Raw genomic sequence first — 19499 nt, 5'->3', positions numbered from 1 at the left:
GAGGCAGACAGAGGCAGGCTAAGCTGTTCGAGGCCAGCCTGGTCTAGTGAATTCCAGGCCAGTCGGAGCTAAACAGTAAGATAAGACCCTGTCTCAAAAAACAAAAATGCAAATGCCCACACCACACAAAGATACACTTTCTGGACACTGAAGTACTAGGAAGACAGCTGGAGGTGCAGCTTGGCAGAGCACATGGCAGCGTGCGGGGTTCGATCCCCATCAAGGGTAAAACTACCAACACTGCAGCTCAGCAGAGCATCGTTTTGGTAGAAAGTCTTCCAGGGACTCTGAGCTCAGGAATGTCCCCCTGGAACACGGAGTGTAAATAAGGCCTGTCTCACATGACAACCCAGTCAGACAGCTTCGAAGTCGGCTCCCGAGTCTGCTGTTTGCTCAGTTCGCCAAGTGAGTGGTCTAAAGTGGGGCAACAAAAGGTGCATTTTGTAAACAAGATGACTGGAGTTATGACAGACGGTGACACTTGTCTGTACGTCCTAAGGTTTAATACTTAAAATGAGAGGCTAAGAAAGACGGACACAACCATTTCCAAAAGCACTGTTTTATTTATACAGAGTCCTAACCAGCTGAGTGGCAGGAGGAGAGGGAGGGTCCATCTTCAGTCCAGGGGCCGCTATGATGGTGGTCTGCTGTTACCAAACACACAGGCAAGTGGCATCGTGGATCTGGTAAACTAATGACAACGTTCAGTCTCTCTCTGCTAAAGCAACAAGGTGAGCATCGATCTCTGCTTCTGAGAGAATCCTGGAAGGCAAAGAGTGACAAAAAGTCACAACTGCTTACTTCAAAAAGACTTTTATTATGGAAAGTTTCAAACATACAAGTCAGTACAACAAACTCCCATGAACGGATGAACTAACTTCAGCAACCACCAACTTATAACCAATCTTTTCAAAGTCTATATGCCCAGGACTCTTCCCTCAGATTATCCTGCAGGAACTCCCAGACAACACATCAGTTTCATCCAGACATGGAAGTGTTCTTTGATATCAGATCCAGAAACTAATTGTAGCTGAGGCTGAAAACATTTCAAATGAATTAATATGAAGCTAAATTATATGAACTACATTCAACTGATTTTGGGTGTCAATGCCTTAAAAACATAACTCAATTTTGTATTAACTGAGAGATGAAAAACTTAAGTAAATTTTTAAAAAGTGTTGGGGGAAAGGGGGGCTGAGGAGATGGCCCAGTGAATGAAGTGTAGAGAGCATTTTGATCCCAGCACAGGCCAAGTGTGGATGCCTACCTGGAATCCCAGAGCTCAGACCAGCTGAATCAGCAAGCATGTGAGAGATACTCCTTCAGTATATGAGGAGGAGGAGGAGGGAGGAGGAGGAGGAGGAGGAGGAGGAGGAGGAGGAGGAGGAGGAGGAGACCTTCAAACCTTTGGCCTCTGCATACACATGTGAATGTGCGAATGTGCGCGCACACACACACGCGCACACACACAAATATATATGCCCCCCAAAAACTGCCCGGACACAGTAACTATCCATGAAGTAAAGTATGGCAGTTTCAATATTAACTGTCCCCCATAATCTCATAGGGAGTGGCACTGTTAGGAGATGTGGCTTTGTTGGAGTGGGTGTGGCCTTGTTGGAGGAAGTGTGTCACTATGAGGGTGGGCTTTGATGTTTCCCATGCTCAGGGTACAGCCCAGTGTCTCAGCTGGCTTCCTGTTGCCTGCAAGATGTAGGACTCTTAGCTACCTCTCCAGTACCACGTCTGCCTCCACACCGCCATGCTCACCATCATGATGATAATGGACTGAACCTCTGAAACTGTAAGCAAGCCACCCCAATTGTTTTCCTTATAAGAGTTGCCATGGTCATGGTGTCTCTTCACAGCAATAAAAACCCCAAGACATAAAGTTATAACAGTATTTAAAAATCTATTCACCAGAAGGTGCTTCATGTGGAACATGTATTTTCTAAATATTTGTCTTGAAGGAATCAGTTGCTTGGCAACACTGTTGACATGATCTATCACTGCTGAGATTCTGTTTGTTGCTTTGTTTTAAGACAAGGTCTCATAACTTAGTAGCCCAGGCTGGCCTGGAACTTACTATGTAGCGGACGATGGCCTTAAAATTCTGATCCTCCTGTCTCTACCTCCCAAGATCTGGAATTCTAGGTATGTATGACCATGTCCTACTTCACTACTAAACTTCTAAAAAGGTAAATCTGTCAAAATGACCTTTTTTTTACAACTTGGAAAGAGTAGCTTATAAGGTTGTAGAGTCTTATGCTATTTCTGGATGCTCTTTGTTACTACTCAAGTACACTTAGTATCACAGAGTTTAGAAATTACACAAGGGCTGTTCCCTCCTTCCAGCACTGGGATTGAATCTAGAGGTGTTCTGCTGCTGGCAAACACTCTCACACTAGCTATATTCTCAGGGCTTTTGAGTCACATGTCACTATGTCCTCAGGGCTGACCTTGAAACTATAATCCTGCTCAGCTGTCCAACATTTGGGGTTGCAGGTCTGCGTGTAACACCCAGTCATACTGGTTTGCTTACATAGACAGTTGGTTTCTTGCTCCATTTTAAAATAACAGGTGCGACTAACATTCAGCTGCAGTAAAAAGGTCTCACAATGGACAAGAAAGTAAAGTGTCTGTGGAATTTCAGTGCTCAGAAAAGGAAGCCAGACGAGTGTGGTGGTCAAGAACAAAAAGGGGAACATTTTCCTACAGAAAGATTATTAGGCCAGGTGCAACTGTTATTTTCTTAGTTTTACAGTTTTTCATGTTTGCATCACTGACTTGCAGGCACCAAGAAAGCAAGTCAAATCAGAAGAGGGGAAAGTGCATACTACACAAGTCTGTATGAGAGAGCAGCCTGCAACCCCAGCACGCGGGAAGTTCAAGTCCATATGGCCTACATCCCAAGACAAGGTCACAAAACAAAACAAGAGCCACACATGCCACTGAAAAACTCTTCCAGGTCTGAAACAGTGTACCAATTCCCCAACAACAATGACCACAGCCGAAGTCTAGGAGGTGACCCACTGACCAGGTTACATGCCTCCCAGCAGCTCTGCGTCTGTGGACTGAATTATGTTTTCCACTAACCACAAAGGCCTCCTAGTCCACACAGACACACCCCGACAGGTTGCTGCAGGGATGAGCTGACTGACACAAGCCACTGGGCACACTTGGATCACTCAAGCGGACGTGTGGGAGCTAAGTCACTCGGTGAGCAAGCACATACAAGACACCAGCACCTCAACTGTGGATTAGTGTTTCCTGTTGCTCTTCAAAGCTCCCTTACCCAGCGAATAACCAAAGTTCCCCCTGAAAACGACTACCGTGGAACTGCTTCTACTGGCTTTAAACTGAAGAGACAGAAGACCTGTTTGTCTACTTATGTGCTGTACTGTCGGGGATCAAACCCAGGGCACCATGCCCGCCAGGCCAGCACCTGACCACCAAGCTGCACTTGCTCATTTTACTTAGATAAAGGTTGTTTTTGTAAGTGTCACCTCTGGTGTTAGATCTAAAATTCTTTAGAAGAGGAAGAAAAGCTGCTTCTGTTTTAACAGATACAAACAAGGTTGTTTTATTTTTTCACTGCTAGGGATCGAACCCATGGCTTTTGAGCAAGCTAGCTAAGCATTTTTCTACAATCACTAGTTTGAGATAAGGTTTTTTGTTATATGAGCCAGGCTGGCCTGGCCCTTGAACTCATGATCCCCCTGCCTCAGCCTCCCCAGTGCCAGGATCACAAGTAAGCACCACCATTTCTATGAAATTTTGAAATAGATCCCCCCTTAGATACCGAGGAAAAAGAAAAGAGAGAATCATATTTCATCACACCACCATACACAAACATCTAATGTCTCTGGCTTTTTAGTCTGGAATTCAACACACAGCTGAAAACATAACTCACCTGAATTTAGGATTTTCAACTGTAACTACTCCAACTTCTATTTCTGAAGGTTTGAAATCAATCGACAGAACAGTAGACAGGCATGTAATTGCAGTCTGAAAAGAATGCCAACATTAAAACATAATACTTTGCAGCTATCGAGGCCCCCCCCCAGGCTTATTAGTACCACCACAAGACATTCACTCTGTGTTTCAGTGACACAGTCTTAAGGCACATTACTAACAAACTGCTGACATAAACCCACTTCTATTGAATAGCTCCAAATTAAAGGAGCTTATCAAACCAAACAGATGGAATATATAAAAATGTACTTGCAGTCCAGTGTGGCGGCACACACCTTGAATCCCAGCACTCAGAAGGCAGAGGCAGGTGGTCTATAAAACAAGTCCCCAAACAGCCAGGGCTACATAGAGAAACCCTGCCTCAAAAAACAAACAAATAAACAAATACATAATTCATTTGCTTGATGACCACTCTAAGCAGGACTTTATGTGTAACACCTAGTGTGAAAGAGACTAAAGAATGGTTCAGTCATTCAGACTGACACCTGAACCTTTAAAATGTTTATGGTTTGGTTATGGCAATTTAAGAATGTTCTAAGCAGCTTTATATATGATGTGATTAGTGTAACTATAAATTATACTTTAAGAAACATTTAAAGAAGGCATACAATTCTATTTTCTAGATCAGAACTAACTTATTTTATATTTTCTTTCAATATAAGATATATTATTACACAATCAAAAATGTGTCTATGTTTTGAGAGAGGGTCTTGTCTAAAGCCCTGACTAGCCTAGAATTCACTACGTAGACCAGGCTGGCCTCAAACTTCTCATGAGCTTCTCGCCTCTGCCTCTCCCAAGTTGGGACTACCAGTGTACACCACCACATCCAGCTTTTAAAAGTTGGTGTAGAGGTCAGAGGTTAACAGGCCGGGCTGACTGGCAGCCTCTCTCTACCTCCACAGTCTACAATCACAAGCCTAAGCAGGTCTCCTTTGCTTGTGCTGCAGGTTCTGGACCTGAACTGGGAGGAGATCCTTGAGTTTACAAGATCAGCACTTTACTGACTGAACGTCCTTCCAGCCCTCTGTGCACACACACTCTTCTACTGGGAAACAGTTTGCTCTCCAAGACCATGGTCTGTAGCTGCTTTTACTTAGGACCATAACAACAATGGTCACTGAACAGCAAGGCTGCCCAGTGGGTACAGGTGCCTGCTGCCAATCTAACAATTGAGTTCATCTCTAGAACCCTGTGGCAGAAAGGAAGCGACCCCTGCAAACTGGTCCTGGTCTCAATGAGTGTCATGGCACATGCAGACACCCAAAAATAAATGTTAACAAAACAATATTACCAAATCTTAGTCTTTTTAGCTTTGTTATCCAAAAAATTTAAGCCCAATTTGAACATATTAATCATAGTAACCACACCAGTCTTTGAGTCTTGCTTTGATTCTTTTTTTTTTGTTTTGTTTTGTTTTTCGAGACAGGGTTTCTCTGTATTATTTTGGTGCCTGTCCTGGATCTCGCTCTGTAGACCAGGCTGGCCTTGAACTCACAGAGATCTGCCTGGCTCTGCCTCCCGAGTGCTGGGATTAAAGGGGTGCGCCACCACTGCCCAGCCTTGCCTTGATTCTTATTTTCCATTTTATTATGCCTTTGTTGGATATTGTTTCAAATCCACTGTGAAGATAGGAAGCAAATGAATAAAAGCAGCCTCCTTTCCTGAACTATGTCAGCTGAATGATATGAATTATACCATTAAGCTAACAAACCTGGATCTTGTGACATCATTAAGAAATAGCCCTTTTTTTTTGTTTTTCGAGACAGGGTTTCTCTGTGTAGCTTTGCGCCTTTCCTGGAACTCACTCTGTAGCCCAGGCTGGCCTGGAACTCATAGAGATCCGCCTGCCTCTGCCTCCCGAGTGCTGGGATTAAAGGCGTGGCCACCACCGCTGCCCAGCTAAGAACAGCTCTCATAGACCATCAGTAACACAAGGATGCTCACCCTTCCAGAGCAGTAAGAATTCAGCTCCTTTGGCTAACTTACTTCCACTGTTTGTTCAAACGTCCAGTCAAATTTCTTCTTCACTTTCTTTTCGAGGAAGCTGGTTGACTCTGTTTGCTTCACTCCCGCCGCGGTGGCTTTAAAGCCACAGTAGTAGCCTGCAGGGTCACACTTGTACACTTGAGGGCCTTGCTCTCCGTCTATACCAATTAGAATCATACCTGAAAAGAAAGGCTCCAGTTCAATACGTCACGCCGTCCTATGCAGACGCCTCCTCTCTGGGCGTTGTCAGACAGTCATGTTAATCACTATTTGGTCCTAGTTTTAGGTTTCTGTGGCCTCCCAAAGCGTTCAAATGTGGCTTCATAACCCTGAGAGGTCAGGGAACGGGTAGTTGCTGCTCTGAAAAAGGATGTATCAGTTCGTTGTTGTTTACACAGGCTCAACATTTTAATGACATGTCAAGCCCCTGCCATGGCCAGTCTCCTCAGAGCCCTCTGTCTTTGCTGTAACAATCAAGTCATTTTTAGAAAAATTCACGACTACAGGACAGATTCAAAAGAGAAGGGATAGAAGAAATAAATCAGCTAGGAAATAATGGCGACACGGCAATGAGAGAGTGACAGGGGAGGAGGAAGAGACACCGTGAGGCCTAATCCGATGAGAGGGAGAGTGGACCCGACTACCAAAGAGCAGCTGAGGATGCGTGCACAACAGCAACGACTCCGAGTGTCCACAGTGTCTGAGAGATGCAGGGGTGGGCAAGAATCCACCTGAGGGCTGAGAGACGGCTCAGCTGTTAGGAGCACTGACTGCTCTTCCGAGGACCCGGGTTCAATTCCAGCACCCATACGGCAGCTCACAACTGTCTGTAACTTCAGGATCCAACACTCTCACGCAGACATACATGCAGGCAAAACACCAATGCACAAAAAATAAAAACAAATTATTTAAAAAAAGAAAGAAAGAAGGAAACCAGGTGAGCGACTGGCATAGAGGTGAAGCAGCAAGTGAAGCCACTCAAGGGTGACGTTAACTAGACAGCAGAGGAGGGAGAGAGGGCCCGAGAATAAAGCCTGAGAAGCAACAACATTTAAGGGACAAACACAGGAGCACGAACATGAGAGCACTAGGTGCCACCATACCTGTATGCTATCACTTGGGAGGCTGAGGCTGGGGGATTGCAAATTTGAGGGAAGCTTGAGTTACTCAGACTCCAAGAGTAAGGGAGGGATGGGGATGAAATCAGGAACTGGAGAGACAGCTGAGCAGTCACAGGAACACTGGCTGCTCTTTCAGAGGGTCAGGGTTCGATTCCCAGCACCCATGTGGCAGCTTATAACCATCTAACTCTAGTTCTGGGGATTCTGACACCCTCTTCTAGCCTCCACGGGTCATCACATGGTGCACAGAAATACAGGCAGGCAAAACACCATACATTAAGAAAACAAGAAATTAAAGGAAAAATAATGTTTAAGAGGTCAACAGAACATTTGCTAAAAAGAAACATTACATTTAATTCTCAGAGCTAAGTCTATAGCTCTGTGGTAGAGCACCTGCCTAGCAAACACAGTCCTGGCTTTTAGCCCCAGCATGAGACAGACACAGACACATAAAAGGAAGAAGGTCAGGGGACAGGAATGATGTCAGAAACAAATATGATGCCAGGCAGTAGTGATGCACGCCTTTAATCCCAGCACTCTGGAGGAAGAGGCAAGTGGATCTGAGTTCAAGGCCAGTCTGGGCCACACAGAGAAACCCTGCCTCAGAAAAGAAAAAAAGAAAGAAAAAAAGAAACAAATATGCATTGTGATTGTCAGGTGAGTTTATAAAACATTGAATCTAAAAATCAGTAAATCTTACTCTTCCTTAATGAAATTTCATTTAAAAAAATTAGAATCCGATAAGCCCAATCACATGTTGTTTTAATTTCAGTAGTTAAAAATCAGATATAGGCTGTTTGTGGTATTTTTTATTGTGCAAATAAGCAATTTAAAAAAAAAAATTAGGCCAGGCGGTGGTGGCGCACGCCTTTAATCCCAGCACTCGGGAGGCAGAGGCCGGCGGATCTCTGAGTTCGAGGCCAGCCTGGGCTACCAAGTGAGTTCCAGGAAAGGCGCAAAGCTACACAGAGAAACCCTGTCTCGAAAAAAACCAAAAAAAAAAATTAGAAATACAAGCTGGGTGCAGTGACGCACGCCCTTAATTCCAGCACTTGGGAGGCAGAGGCAGGAGGATCTCTGTGAGTTCAAGGCCAGTCTAGTCTACAGAGTGAGATTCAGGACAGGCACCAAAACTACACAGAGAAACCCTGTCTCAACAACAACCACCAAATTTTTTTAAATTAGGAATATAAACATAAGCTATAAGCCTATGTGTTATCCCAATTCTTTACCCATGACCAAAAGCACACTGGCACTGTTAAAGTACCTACTAAAATTCCCAGAATAAATATTCTGGAATTACAGTGGAATCCCATTACAACACCCTACTAAAATGGGGACTTGGATATTCCACATCACATAACCTAAACAGAAATATTTTGAGTAACAAAACAAAACAAAACAGAACTCAAAGCTCTAATTTCAAACTACATGTTCAGAACCCAAGTGTGGTCTCAGTTTCTTTCTACACGTTTTAAAGACAATTATAACTCAATTCTTTAGAAGACTTCTGAGCATACTCACAACAACCAAGCGGCCTCATTTCAGCATTCTGTGTGTAGACTTGAGAAATATCAGCAATTCTCTTACATAGCATGTCCACAGGAATCTCATAGCCATATTTGTATTTCCAATTAGCTGCCTCATAGCGTGCCCTCTGTACCTGGGATCTGCTGTCAGCTTAAAGGTAAACAAAACCCCAAAGATTTACTTTAGAAGCACAGAATGAATGTGAAAGCCTACTTCTCCACCATATATAGCTATATGTTCATTTCAAATACAAGTTTTAGAAGGACCAAGGGTCCACTGTGGCTTTTTCTCGTGATTATGAACACTGAGTAACTTGGCGTGGAGTACATATAAGAAAAGAAAGATTAAAACATGGAGCTAAATTTATATACCATATTGCTCTTTACACCAAGCCTTTCACCAGCAGTCAAAACAGTTTCTACAAGAATCTTATCAATTGAGCTGGCAAAATGGTTCAGCAGATAAAGGGGCTTGCCATCAAGCCTGATGACTTTGAGTCTGATCCAGACCCAGTGTGGAAGGAGAGAACCAACTCCCACAAGCTGTCCTCTGTCCTCCACACATGCTCCATGGCATGTATGTGCAAAAATATATGTAATAACAAAAAAGTCTAATAACTCTCAAAGAATGTGCTTTTTAAAAAAAGTTTCATGAGAAATACTATTTCTAAAAGTTTTATTTTAATCTTATGTGTATGAGTATTTGCCTGTATGCATGTGCCATGTGTGCCTAGTGCCCTCAGAGGCCAAAAGAGATCATGAGTTGCTATGTGGGTGCTGGGAATTGAACATGGGTCCTCTGCAGCAGCAAGGGCTATTAATCCTTGAGCCATCTCTGCAGCCTCCTAAAATACATACATACTTTAAGGGAAGAGAATAATATCTCTTCAACTTTATGTTTTGGACTTGAATTTTCCTTTGAATTCAGAAAATTGAGAGCTAAAGTAAATTTTATAGAAATGCTCACTCACTTCTAACTAGTGTCATGACTAGATCTGAGAAGGATTAACTCTTTAGGTCCCTTTAAATTACTAACCACATCTGAAATACAGAGTCTATGAGGGTCCAGATCCCACCAGCAGATAAAGACCTAACTCCATTACACTTAGGATTTCAAAGTAGCCCACAAGCCACTCCTGCAGTCCGGCACTCAGCAGGCTGAGGAGGACAACTACAGGATGTGAAGCCAGCCCAGGCTACACTGCAAGATGCTGTCTCCAAAACCCAACTCATCAGCCAGGCATGGTGGCACAGGCCTTTAACCCTAGCAGTCAGGAGCAGGAGCAGCTTGGTCTACACAAATGGTTCTCAAACTGTGGGTATCGATCCCTCTGGGGACTGTCAAACTACCCTTTCACAGGGGTCACCTAAGACCACCGAAAACCACAGATATTCATATACAATTTATAACAGCAGCAAAATTACAGTGATGAAGTAGCAACGAAAGTAATTTTATGGTTGGGGGTCAGCACACCATGAAGAACTATATAAAAGGGTCAGAGAATTAAGAAGGTTGAGAACCACTAGTCTACACAGAGGGTTCTAGACACTATCTCAAACAAACAAACAGCTCCCCCAACCAGTCAACTAAATAGTCAACTAAACTAACTGAACAACCAACCAAATAAATTCCTGATAGTCTTAAAATATTGATGCTAGGGGCTGGGGAGTCGGCTCAGCAAGTAAATTCCTGTGCACACGTGAGGGCCTAAGTCTGGATCCCTAGTACCTACGTAAAAGCTGGGCCTGCACATGTAACCCTGGGGGTAGGGGGCATGTCATGGAAATAGGAAGATGATCCTGGGGGCTTGCTAGCCACACAATCTAGTTGAAACAGAGAGATCCAGATTTGGGGAGAGACCTTATCTTGAAAAATAAGGTGGAAATTGGTAGGGGTAGACACCTGTGGCCTCCACAAGCCCATGCACAAGTGAGCACACTTGTACAAACACAAATTAATACCAACTCTGGAAGACAGTGAATCTACTAATAACACCTCAAAACCAGATACGACAGGATCTTTAAACACAAAAGATAGGGCTGGTAAGATGGCTCAGCAGGTCAGGATGCTCACTACTAAATCTGATGACCTGAGTTCCGTCCTCAGAACCCGCGTGGTAGAGAAGGCCAGCTACCACAGGTTGCCCTCTGACCTCACAAATGCCACAACACAGTGCACCCCTCCCCATATACAATTGATAAGTAAATGCAAAAGCAAATCAATACAAATAAAAATAATTATGATGAAATAGCATCAGTTTTGACTTTCAAGAAGGCAGCTAGGCACCAGTTACCTGTCATTCCAGTCATCACACAGCCAATGTTTTCAGTTATTTTGAACAAGTGAGTCACTGTGCTGGAATCCAGTAATTTGTCCTAATGAACAAAATAAACCACAATCATTTCACCGTAAGGTCCACAGGCCTCCGTGCAGTTATAAAAAACCAACAGTATGGAACTGAACAATAAACTGTAAAATAGAAGTTACGAGACATATATATTCTGTTCATTTTACAGTTTATTTATATTTCATTTAAAGCCAATCTTTAAAAAGGGGGTAGAGGAAGATGGTTCTGCTAGCTGTTTTCTGTGCGTTAAAGGTCCCAGAAAACAAGAGACTTAGAAATCTCATTGCATTTATTATATCACAAAGTTTAATGTGCTACTTCTATCTACTCAGCCAAAACATCTTTCACTCTCAACATTCCCTGGATGATTAGTAAGAGTCAAACCAGGAACAGTGCTAATATGAATAGGTGGTAATGCAATTCTGTTCAAGAACACGAAGAATCCACACATTCTAGTTTGCAGCAACTGACCCCCTGGGCTAATTACTTACGGGTACTTTCTTCTGTGTGACAATCACTGCACAGTCTTTTCCTCTGACAGCCACAGAGGTGAGTCCGCCCTGGTTAATAGCCTTAAAAGCATATTCTGGAAAAACAAAATAGGTTTGATTTTTGTTTGTTTGTTTGTTTGTTTGAAGATGGAAGAGGGGCTGGGGATGCAGCTCATTGTAGAATGCAGGCTTGGTATGCACAAAGTACTGGGTCAATCTGAGTGTGGGGACTAGAATGTTATTGGCATTGGGTGAATGCTAATAGGAGGATCAGAAATTCAAGGTTCTCCTTATATAGGGAGTTCAAGGCCAGCCTGAGATACTATAGACTCTAAAAAAAGTAGAGTTGGTTGTGGTGGTGTACACCTTAGAGGCAGGCACAGCTCTGTGAGTTTGAGGTTAGCCTGGTCTACAGAGCAAGTTCCAGGACAGCCAGGACAAGAAAGCCTGTCTCAAAAAACCAAAGCCAAAACCAAAACCAAAAAAAAAAAAAGGTAGGACAATTTTCTTTCCATTTTTGAGACAGGATCTCATTAAGTAGCTCTGGCTGGCCTGGACCTCCTGAGTGCTGGGATTGGGATTAAAAGCATGTGCCACCATGTCTGACTAAGGTGGGATAAATTTATCTTAATTAACAAATTATTGTTAAAAGTATGAGGCTAAACTATATCAACGTGGAATGCCAACCACAGAAAGTCAAAATTATAAAAATGTCAATAAATAAGTCAAACCAGCTCCATTTCTTCCAATTTTATTTTACTCAATTTTCATTAGGTTCAAGATCAAATTTTGACAGTCTTACTCTAATTTTATCATGCAGATCTTAATTATCTCATCACCTTAAGTGTTGTTTATGGGCATTATTTCAACCAAGCCTGGTTTTCCTAGGTCAAGAACAGTCAACATAGGGTTCTTTGGTTTATTATTACAAACTTCAGATTGTGTACTTCTAGACACTGTCAATGCGTTCTGCTTTTAAAAACTGGCATCAAGATGGGAACCAAATACAAATTACTTTGTTATCACATAGTTTATTTGATAATGATGGTCTTTGAGGAAAAAAGATTAGAAATAAGACTATCATTTTCTGTGTTAATAAAGAAAATATGGTAGATATTTCTTCTGAGACAGGGTTTCTCTGGGTAGCCCTGGCTGGACACAGAGATCTGCCTGCCTCTGCATCCTGAGTGCTGGGTTAAAGGCGTGCACCACCATCATCACCCAGCTCAGAAGATGATTTAAAAAAAAGGGGGGGGGATTTACTCAGTGGTAGAGCGCTTGCCTAGCAAGCACAAGGCCCTGGGGTCAATCCTCAGCTCAAAAAAAAAAAAAAAGATTTATTTATTTTTTTATGTGCATTGCTGTTTTGCCTGTATGTATGCCTGTGTGAGGGAGTCAGCTCCCCTGGAACTGGAATTACAGACAGTTATGAGCTGCAATGTAGGTGCTGGGAATTGAACTCAGGTCCTCTTGAAGAGCAGCCAGTGCTCTTAACCCCTAAGCCACCATCTCACCAGCCCCCGAGGATTTTTTTTTTAATTATTCTTAATTCCAGTTACGACTAAAATTTTGCTACATAGTAGATGACAATGTCAAAAGCCTGTCTGTAGCCGGCCGGTGGTGGCGCATGCCTTTAATCCCAGCACTCGGGAGGCAGAGCCAGGCGGATCTCTGTGAGTTCGAGGCCAGCCTAGACTACAAAGCAAGTTCCAGGAAAGGCGCAAAGCTACACAGAGAAACCCTGTCTCGAAAAGCCAAAAAAAAAAAGTCCTTGGCCGTGTTTGGTAGTGCATGCCTAAATCTCAGCCCTGGGGAGGTTAGGGCAAGAGGACTGCCTCAAGTTCAAAGTCAGGCTCAGATACACAGCAAAACCCTGTCTCAAAGCAAAAACAAAAAACCCAGCAAGGCCCTCAAGGCCAGCAGGTAAAACACTTAGGACCAAGCCAGATGACCTGAGTTTGATCCCCAGATTCTATAAGGCAGGAGGGAAGTAACTCCTGCAAGTTGTTCTCTGACCCTCACACAATCCCTCTCCAAACTGAAAAACAAAACAAAACCTGGGCTAGGAAGATGGCCGAGCAGGAAGAAGTGCTGCCATGTAACTCAAACATCCAGCGCTCACACAGGAGGCCAGGCATGGTCACATGCCTGCAATCCCTGAACATGTATGTGTATGTGCCGGATGACAGGAGATCATTGGAGATTTCTGAGAGTCAGCCTACTTCTGGATTCAGAGTCCCTGTCTCAAAGGAGTAAGGCAGAGATTGGAAGAGCAAGATTGCTGATGTCTTCTGACTTTGGAGTATGCATCTAGCATTACACTTTACCATGTGTACACACACACACACACACACACACACACACACACACACACACACACACACACACTACAAACTGTCAAACAGCTTTTGTGTTCAATATAAAAACAAGCTATTGAGATGCAAATTGCCGGGATGGGAAGATGGTTCAGTGGTTATAAGCACTTGCTGCTCTTGCAGAGGACTCGGATTTGATTCCCAGAACCTATAAGGCAGCTCATAACTCCCTGACCTCCAGTCCCAAGGGATTCCTGCCTTCATCTGGCATCTGCAAGCACTGGAAGCACATGCATACATGCCTTCAAACACTAATATACATAAAATTGTTTTAATTGTTTTTTTGAAACGCGGTTTCTCTGTGTAGTCCTGGTTGTTATGGAACTCACTCTGCAGACCAGGCTGGCCTGAACTCAAAGCTCTACCTGCTTCTGCTTCCCAAGTGCTGGTATTAAAGGCGTGCACCACCACTGCCAGACAAAAAAATTAATCTTAAAAATAAAAGATATAAGTTCCTTCCTTACTCACAAATAAAAGGGTTAGTAAACAACTGTTCTGAATATAAGGATTTCTGCTCATAGTATTCTCTTATAATTTGCGTATTTCCTACAATTCCTATCATTCCTTCAACTTTTCATTTATGTAACATTAGTGGAGAAATAAACAGGCTAACTATAAAAGGTACTGTGTCTACTCTATCAGAAGTTCAGGACAAACAAGCAATATCAGGTAATGAATGGCTCAGTGTAAGCAGCTCACACTGTGATGCCAGCAAACAGCGGAGAAGCACAGCCCCCTTTTGGACCCACATCAGGCTTCACAAAACTGGCACACAATGTAAATGCTATGATGAGTTTGAGGACATAATTTAATTTTTTCTTCCTAGATAAACATGAGTTGGAAAATTAAGATGAAAGATCCAAATAACCAGTGAAGTTTGATTATTAAAAAAATAAAAGACGGGAGACTGGAGAGATGGCTCAGCAGTTAATAGTGTTACTCCTCTTGCAGAGGACCCAAGCTTCGTTCCCAGCATCCGCATCAGGCAGTTCAACAGTCAACTGAAATTTCAGCTCCTGGCAGATCCAATGCTCTTAGGCTCTGTAGACACCTGCACTCAAGTATACCCCCACGAAGACATACACACACATATACATAAATAGAAATAAACCTTTAAAAACAACAAAACAAGAGATGTTCTATTGTTTCCCGAAGTTTGAAGGCTATATAATCAGGAAGTATAGGTCATTTCACAGAACTTCGTAAGATTTGTTTTTTAAAACAGTGATCCTCAAAAGTGGGGTCATTAGCAATCTTGATACTGGCACAGGAGAAGAATACGAGATTTGAAAATATAACAGTGTTGAGCCTATATCTTTTTTTGGTGTAAATATATGTGTATACACACATATACTTAACACTCTCCTCTCTCTTCCTCTTACCCCACCCCATCTTTTTCTCAGGTGCAATAACCACAGAGTTACATCCCAAACCTTAAAATTAAACTTTAAAGCAAGGTGCTCTACAATTCTTAACACATGCCTGTACAAATGCAATTTGTATACATACATTAAGAGACAACATGTGAGGGCCAGAGCGATGGCTCCGTGAGTAAAGGCATCCACAAGCATGAAGGACAACCTGGGTTACATTCCTGAGACTCACATGGTGGAGAACCAACTCCCACAAGTTGCCCTTTGATTCTCATACACATATGTGCACACGTGAATAGGAACACACAAACATATACACAGACAATATAACATAATTTTAAAAAGCTAAACTTTAAACCTATACACTTTACAATTCCTAACACATGCTTGCACACAAACACAATTTGCACACTTGTTAAGAAAGAAATTTTCAGTGGCTAGAGAGATGGCTCAAGGGCTAAGAGTGTCGTGCTCTTGCAGAGGACATTCAGTTCCTAGCCCCTATGTTGGGCGGGCGAGCAGGCAGGTGCGCGCGCATATACACATACACACACATACACACATACACACACACACACACACACACACACACACGCGCGCGCGCGCGCGAGGGCGTGCTATTTAAAAAATAAAATAAATACTTAGGGAAAAGTGTTTCAGGGCAGGACAGCTTGTTCAGTGGGTAGAGGTACCCACTAGTAAGTAGGACACCCTGACCTGATTCCCAGGACCTACATGGCAGAAGAGAGAACTGACTCCTAAGGTTGTCCTCTGACATCTGCACACACAAAATACGTAAAATGTATTTTTTAAAAATATTTTAAAGTCTAAAGAAAAAGAAAAAAAATTCAATAGTTACCAAAGTGTTATTTTTTTAAAAACTCTACCTACTGCTACTGTTAAAATTACAGATCATGTTTATAATTATGCTTAGTACTGTCATTTAAATTTCTGCCTCCAGTACTGCTACACTGTTTATTTCAGTGTTGGGGATTAAATACAGCCGACGCTCAAGCGTGCTAGGAAAACACTACCCCCAAACCCTTATGGTTGGAGTCTTAAACTACTCAAATGAGGAACACCCTCTCAATCCTTACCTCCCTTACCATCACTCCATCTTGTTACATTAGTCTTCAGCTGTCTAGGTTAACAATTTGCATCTTTATAGTTCTTAGATGCTGTGTCTTTAGGGGAGTCTAAAGTTTAACCTAATATACAGCATTTATAATATTGTGAATAGACACATATATTTCACCAGCAAACTGAGCAAGTTGGACCCAAAGAAAAGATTCTTTATCTACAGAGGTCCTAATTTAACAGAGGTTTTTATTAAAGCCAAAGAATCTAATAGGCATCCTGTCATACCAAATGCTCATTATTTAGCAGGCACACACTAAGCAATCTATATGTATGGCCTAGTTTAATCCTCAAAACAACCATAAGAGGAGGAATTACTAGTCCAATTTTGCAAACAGAAACTGAGCAATGATGATATACTTGCCCAGGCCAGCTAGTGTGGTGCACAGCCAGTACCTTAATCCAGGTGTGGCCCCAAGGCCCAAACTGCACCACTATACTGCTTGCTCATACTACTCTTTCACTTTCTTTTTCTTAACAAGGCCTAAATGATGCCCCGAATCCCACTAAATTGACACTATATTCGGCCTTTCTATCCACCAAATTTAAGAAGCACTGAAGATTGTTTTATGGCCAGTTTCTACAGTGCAGTTTACAGAAACAAGTCTAAGTGTGGCTTTTTTCTGTTTACAAACTTAAAAAACACCCAAAACAACAACTCAAACAATAATCTAACACAGAAAAAACTCTTTCAAAGTCAGAAATAAAACACTAAAAATAAAAAAATCCTTCATGGGGACCATCACGTCTTTTATCACAACTTTTAAATGAGGTGAATTACACGGGTTACCGTATTACTTAAGTGATGGTGGTCCTTGGCACGTGGGTTACCGTATTACTTAAGTGATGGTGGTCCCTGGCACGTCACGCACAATATGTAGCTACATTGTGCAGTGGGTCAACTTTTCTAACCTCACTTCTAAATGTACAGGTGAGTAGAACTCCATTTATAGGCCAACTCGAGGATTTTCAACTGAGATAGTCCTTGCCAAGACACTGAGGTAAAAGATTTACTCCAAAATAAAATTACCATGGACCAGATGTGTATCAGGCCCTTTTGACACTAAATTTTCTTTTTTTAATTTTATGTGTACTGGTGTTTTGTCTGCATGTATGTCTGTGAGAGTGTCAGATCTTGGACTTAACAGTTGTGGGTTGCCATGTGGGTGCTGGGAATTGAACCGAGGTCCTCTGGAAGAGCAGTCAGTACTCTTAACCGCTGAGCCATCTCTCTAGTCCCCAACACTAAATTTTCTATGGCAAGAGTTTAAAAGTCTGTCTTATAATCCTAATCTAAACCCTGCCATGATATCAATTTACCAAAATCTACTGTTACACGGAGTGGCTGATAGTGAGTTCAGGTCTCTGTCCATTAAAGCTGTTCCTTTAGTAAAGATTAGCCCACTGTGCCTCAACTAGATTGAGAAGCAGCTTTTAAACTATAGGAGCATTCCTAGAGATGGGGGTTAAAATCGAGGTGCTAGCTTCAGGAGCAGTTTATTACAATTCCTCTATCTTGCAGTTTTAAACTTGGCAAATCCTTTGCACTCTTCTATTTTTATTCGTTTGGTTCCGTATCTGTCACTTCCTTTAAGCTGTGGGCTTCATCAGGGGCGAGTAACATTTATCTCTTTTCTAGAACCAGTAGTGTCTGTCTGGTAGGGCTTCGCATGTCTGTATATATAGAATTGACCACAAAGCAAGTCATCTATACAACAAAGAGGGGATGGGGTGGGGAGCATTTCGGTTGGCTGGTTAAGGAACCAACACTCTCTGCGCAGAGCAGACTCTGGCTCCAGGTAGAATGGAGCTAAGGCAGCGATTCCTTTTGGGGGAACAAACGACCCTTCCACAGGAGTCACCCAACACCATCGAAAACACAGACATTTACATTACGTGCCATAACAGCAGCAAAGTTAGTTTTGAAGTAGCAACGAAAATAATTGTATGGTTTGGGGGTCACAACGTGAGGAACTGTATTAAAGGGAAGGTTGGAAAGCACTGAGCTAGGGGGACCCCGGAAGTTGGCTGGAGCAGGCAGGCATTACAGTGCAATACGGAACTCTTTGTGTCTGGACCGTGAGGCGCTCCTGGAGAGAGCCCGGCTTTGGTTTCAGTCTAAAAGTCCGCTTGCAGACGGGGATGGGAACACGAGATTGAGCCCAACCTCGACCCTTCTCCTTTCCTGGCCCCGGCCCTGCTTCAAAACCCAGACTATGACTGGGGCCGCGCCTGCTCGCTCCAGGCCGAGGCATGACAGAGCAATTCGAGTGTCCCACGGGCGGCCCTGGTTCACTCACCTACTTGGTAGAGTCGACCCTCGGGAGAGAAAATAGTAATGTGGCGGTCAAAACCGGCGCTGGAGCCACGGGACATGGCGTTCCCACTATTTCAAGCACAGACTGCACCCCGTAGCACACACACCAGGCACACAAGCCCCTCCCGGAAGTTACGGCTACTGCTTCCGGGGCACCGGCCGAGCGGCTTCCGCTCCGGTTTGCCTCTCAGGGTACCGGCGCTGATTCCGGGTGGGAGGGGGCTGGGTGGTGGGGAGGGGGTGGGGTGTCTCCAGAGCCCCGCCCCTAAGTGGGCGGGGCCGCGGGCACAGAGACGGCTCTGGCGTGCTTCTGGGCGAGCGGCCCTGGGTCGCGGCCGTTAGGGCTTTCTGGAGAGTAAATTGGCCCCAAGAGGAAGTTTTCAAGGGGCCCGCGGTACGGATTTGCCTATCTGTGACCTCAGGAGACCGTGTGATCACCGCGACCGTCGTTAGTTTGGGCGCCTGTCCTTGCTGTCCTGTCTTACTGGAGTTCTGGCTTTGTTTTCCCTAACCTTCCTTTTACCCGCCACTTCTGTTGTAAGATCTGGGGAGAAAGGATTGCAGCTGTAGGATCTGAAAGCCACTGGGAAAAACAAGTTTTCGTCTACCCTGGCAGGACCTTCCTTTGGACAGCGGCCCAGTTTTTTTTTGTTTTGTTTTTTGTCTTAAAAGTGGAATTGAGGTTGAAATACAAATAATGGGAACCAGCCGGGCGGTGGTGGCGCACGCCTGTAATCCCAGCACTCGGGAGGCAGAGCCAGGTGGATCTCTGTGAGTTCGAGGCCAGCCTGGGCTACCAAGTGAGTTCCAGGAAAGGCGCAAAGCTACACAGAGAAACCCTGTC

At 43.5% G+C, this 19499-nt stretch overlaps 1 protein-coding gene across 1 annotated transcript; it reads right to left on the bottom strand.

Moving 5' to 3' along the window:
* Window positions 1-543: 543 nt before the first annotated feature.
* Window positions 544-18798, bottom strand: Psma6 (proteasome 20S subunit alpha 6). Its single transcript, XM_052738547.1, has 7 exons — window positions 18639-18798; window positions 11454-11548; window positions 10909-10990; window positions 8610-8765; window positions 5965-6143; window positions 3914-4008; window positions 544-762 (listed from the first exon to the last, which is right to left on the bottom strand). Exons 1-7 carry the CDS (start codon window positions 18712-18714, stop codon window positions 705-707), a joined length of 741 nt encoding a protein of 246 aa, XP_052594507.1. The 5' UTR covers window positions 18715-18798; the 3' UTR covers window positions 544-704.
* Between the last annotated feature and the right edge of the window lie 701 nt (window positions 18799-19499).

Source organism: Peromyscus californicus, unplaced genomic scaffold, assembly GCF_007827085.1.
Source record: "Peromyscus californicus insignis strain IS unplaced genomic scaffold, ASM782708v3 Scaffold_15__1_contigs__length_86483966, whole genome shotgun sequence".
In the NCBI taxonomy this organism is placed as follows: Eukaryota; Metazoa; Chordata; class Mammalia; order Rodentia; family Cricetidae; genus Peromyscus; species Peromyscus californicus.
This window is presented reverse-complemented; position numbering and strand designations above follow the sequence as displayed.

What these genes read in the sequence shown, in the direction of transcription:
- Psma6 (XM_052738547.1), bottom strand. Translation starts at nt 18,714, where the DNA reads ATGTCCCGTGGCTCCAGCGCCGGTTTTGACCGCCACATTACTATTTTC. An exon ending in TCACACAGAAGAAAGTACCC is followed by an intron (nt 10,991 to 11,453) that starts GTAAGTAATTAG and finishes TTTGTTCATTAG; the next exon opens with GACAAATTACTGGATTCCAG. An exon ending in GTTGAAAATCCTAAATTCAG is followed by an intron (nt 763 to 3,913) that starts GTGAGTTATGTT and finishes TTTGCCTTCCAG; the next exon opens with GATTCTCTCAGAAGCAGAGA.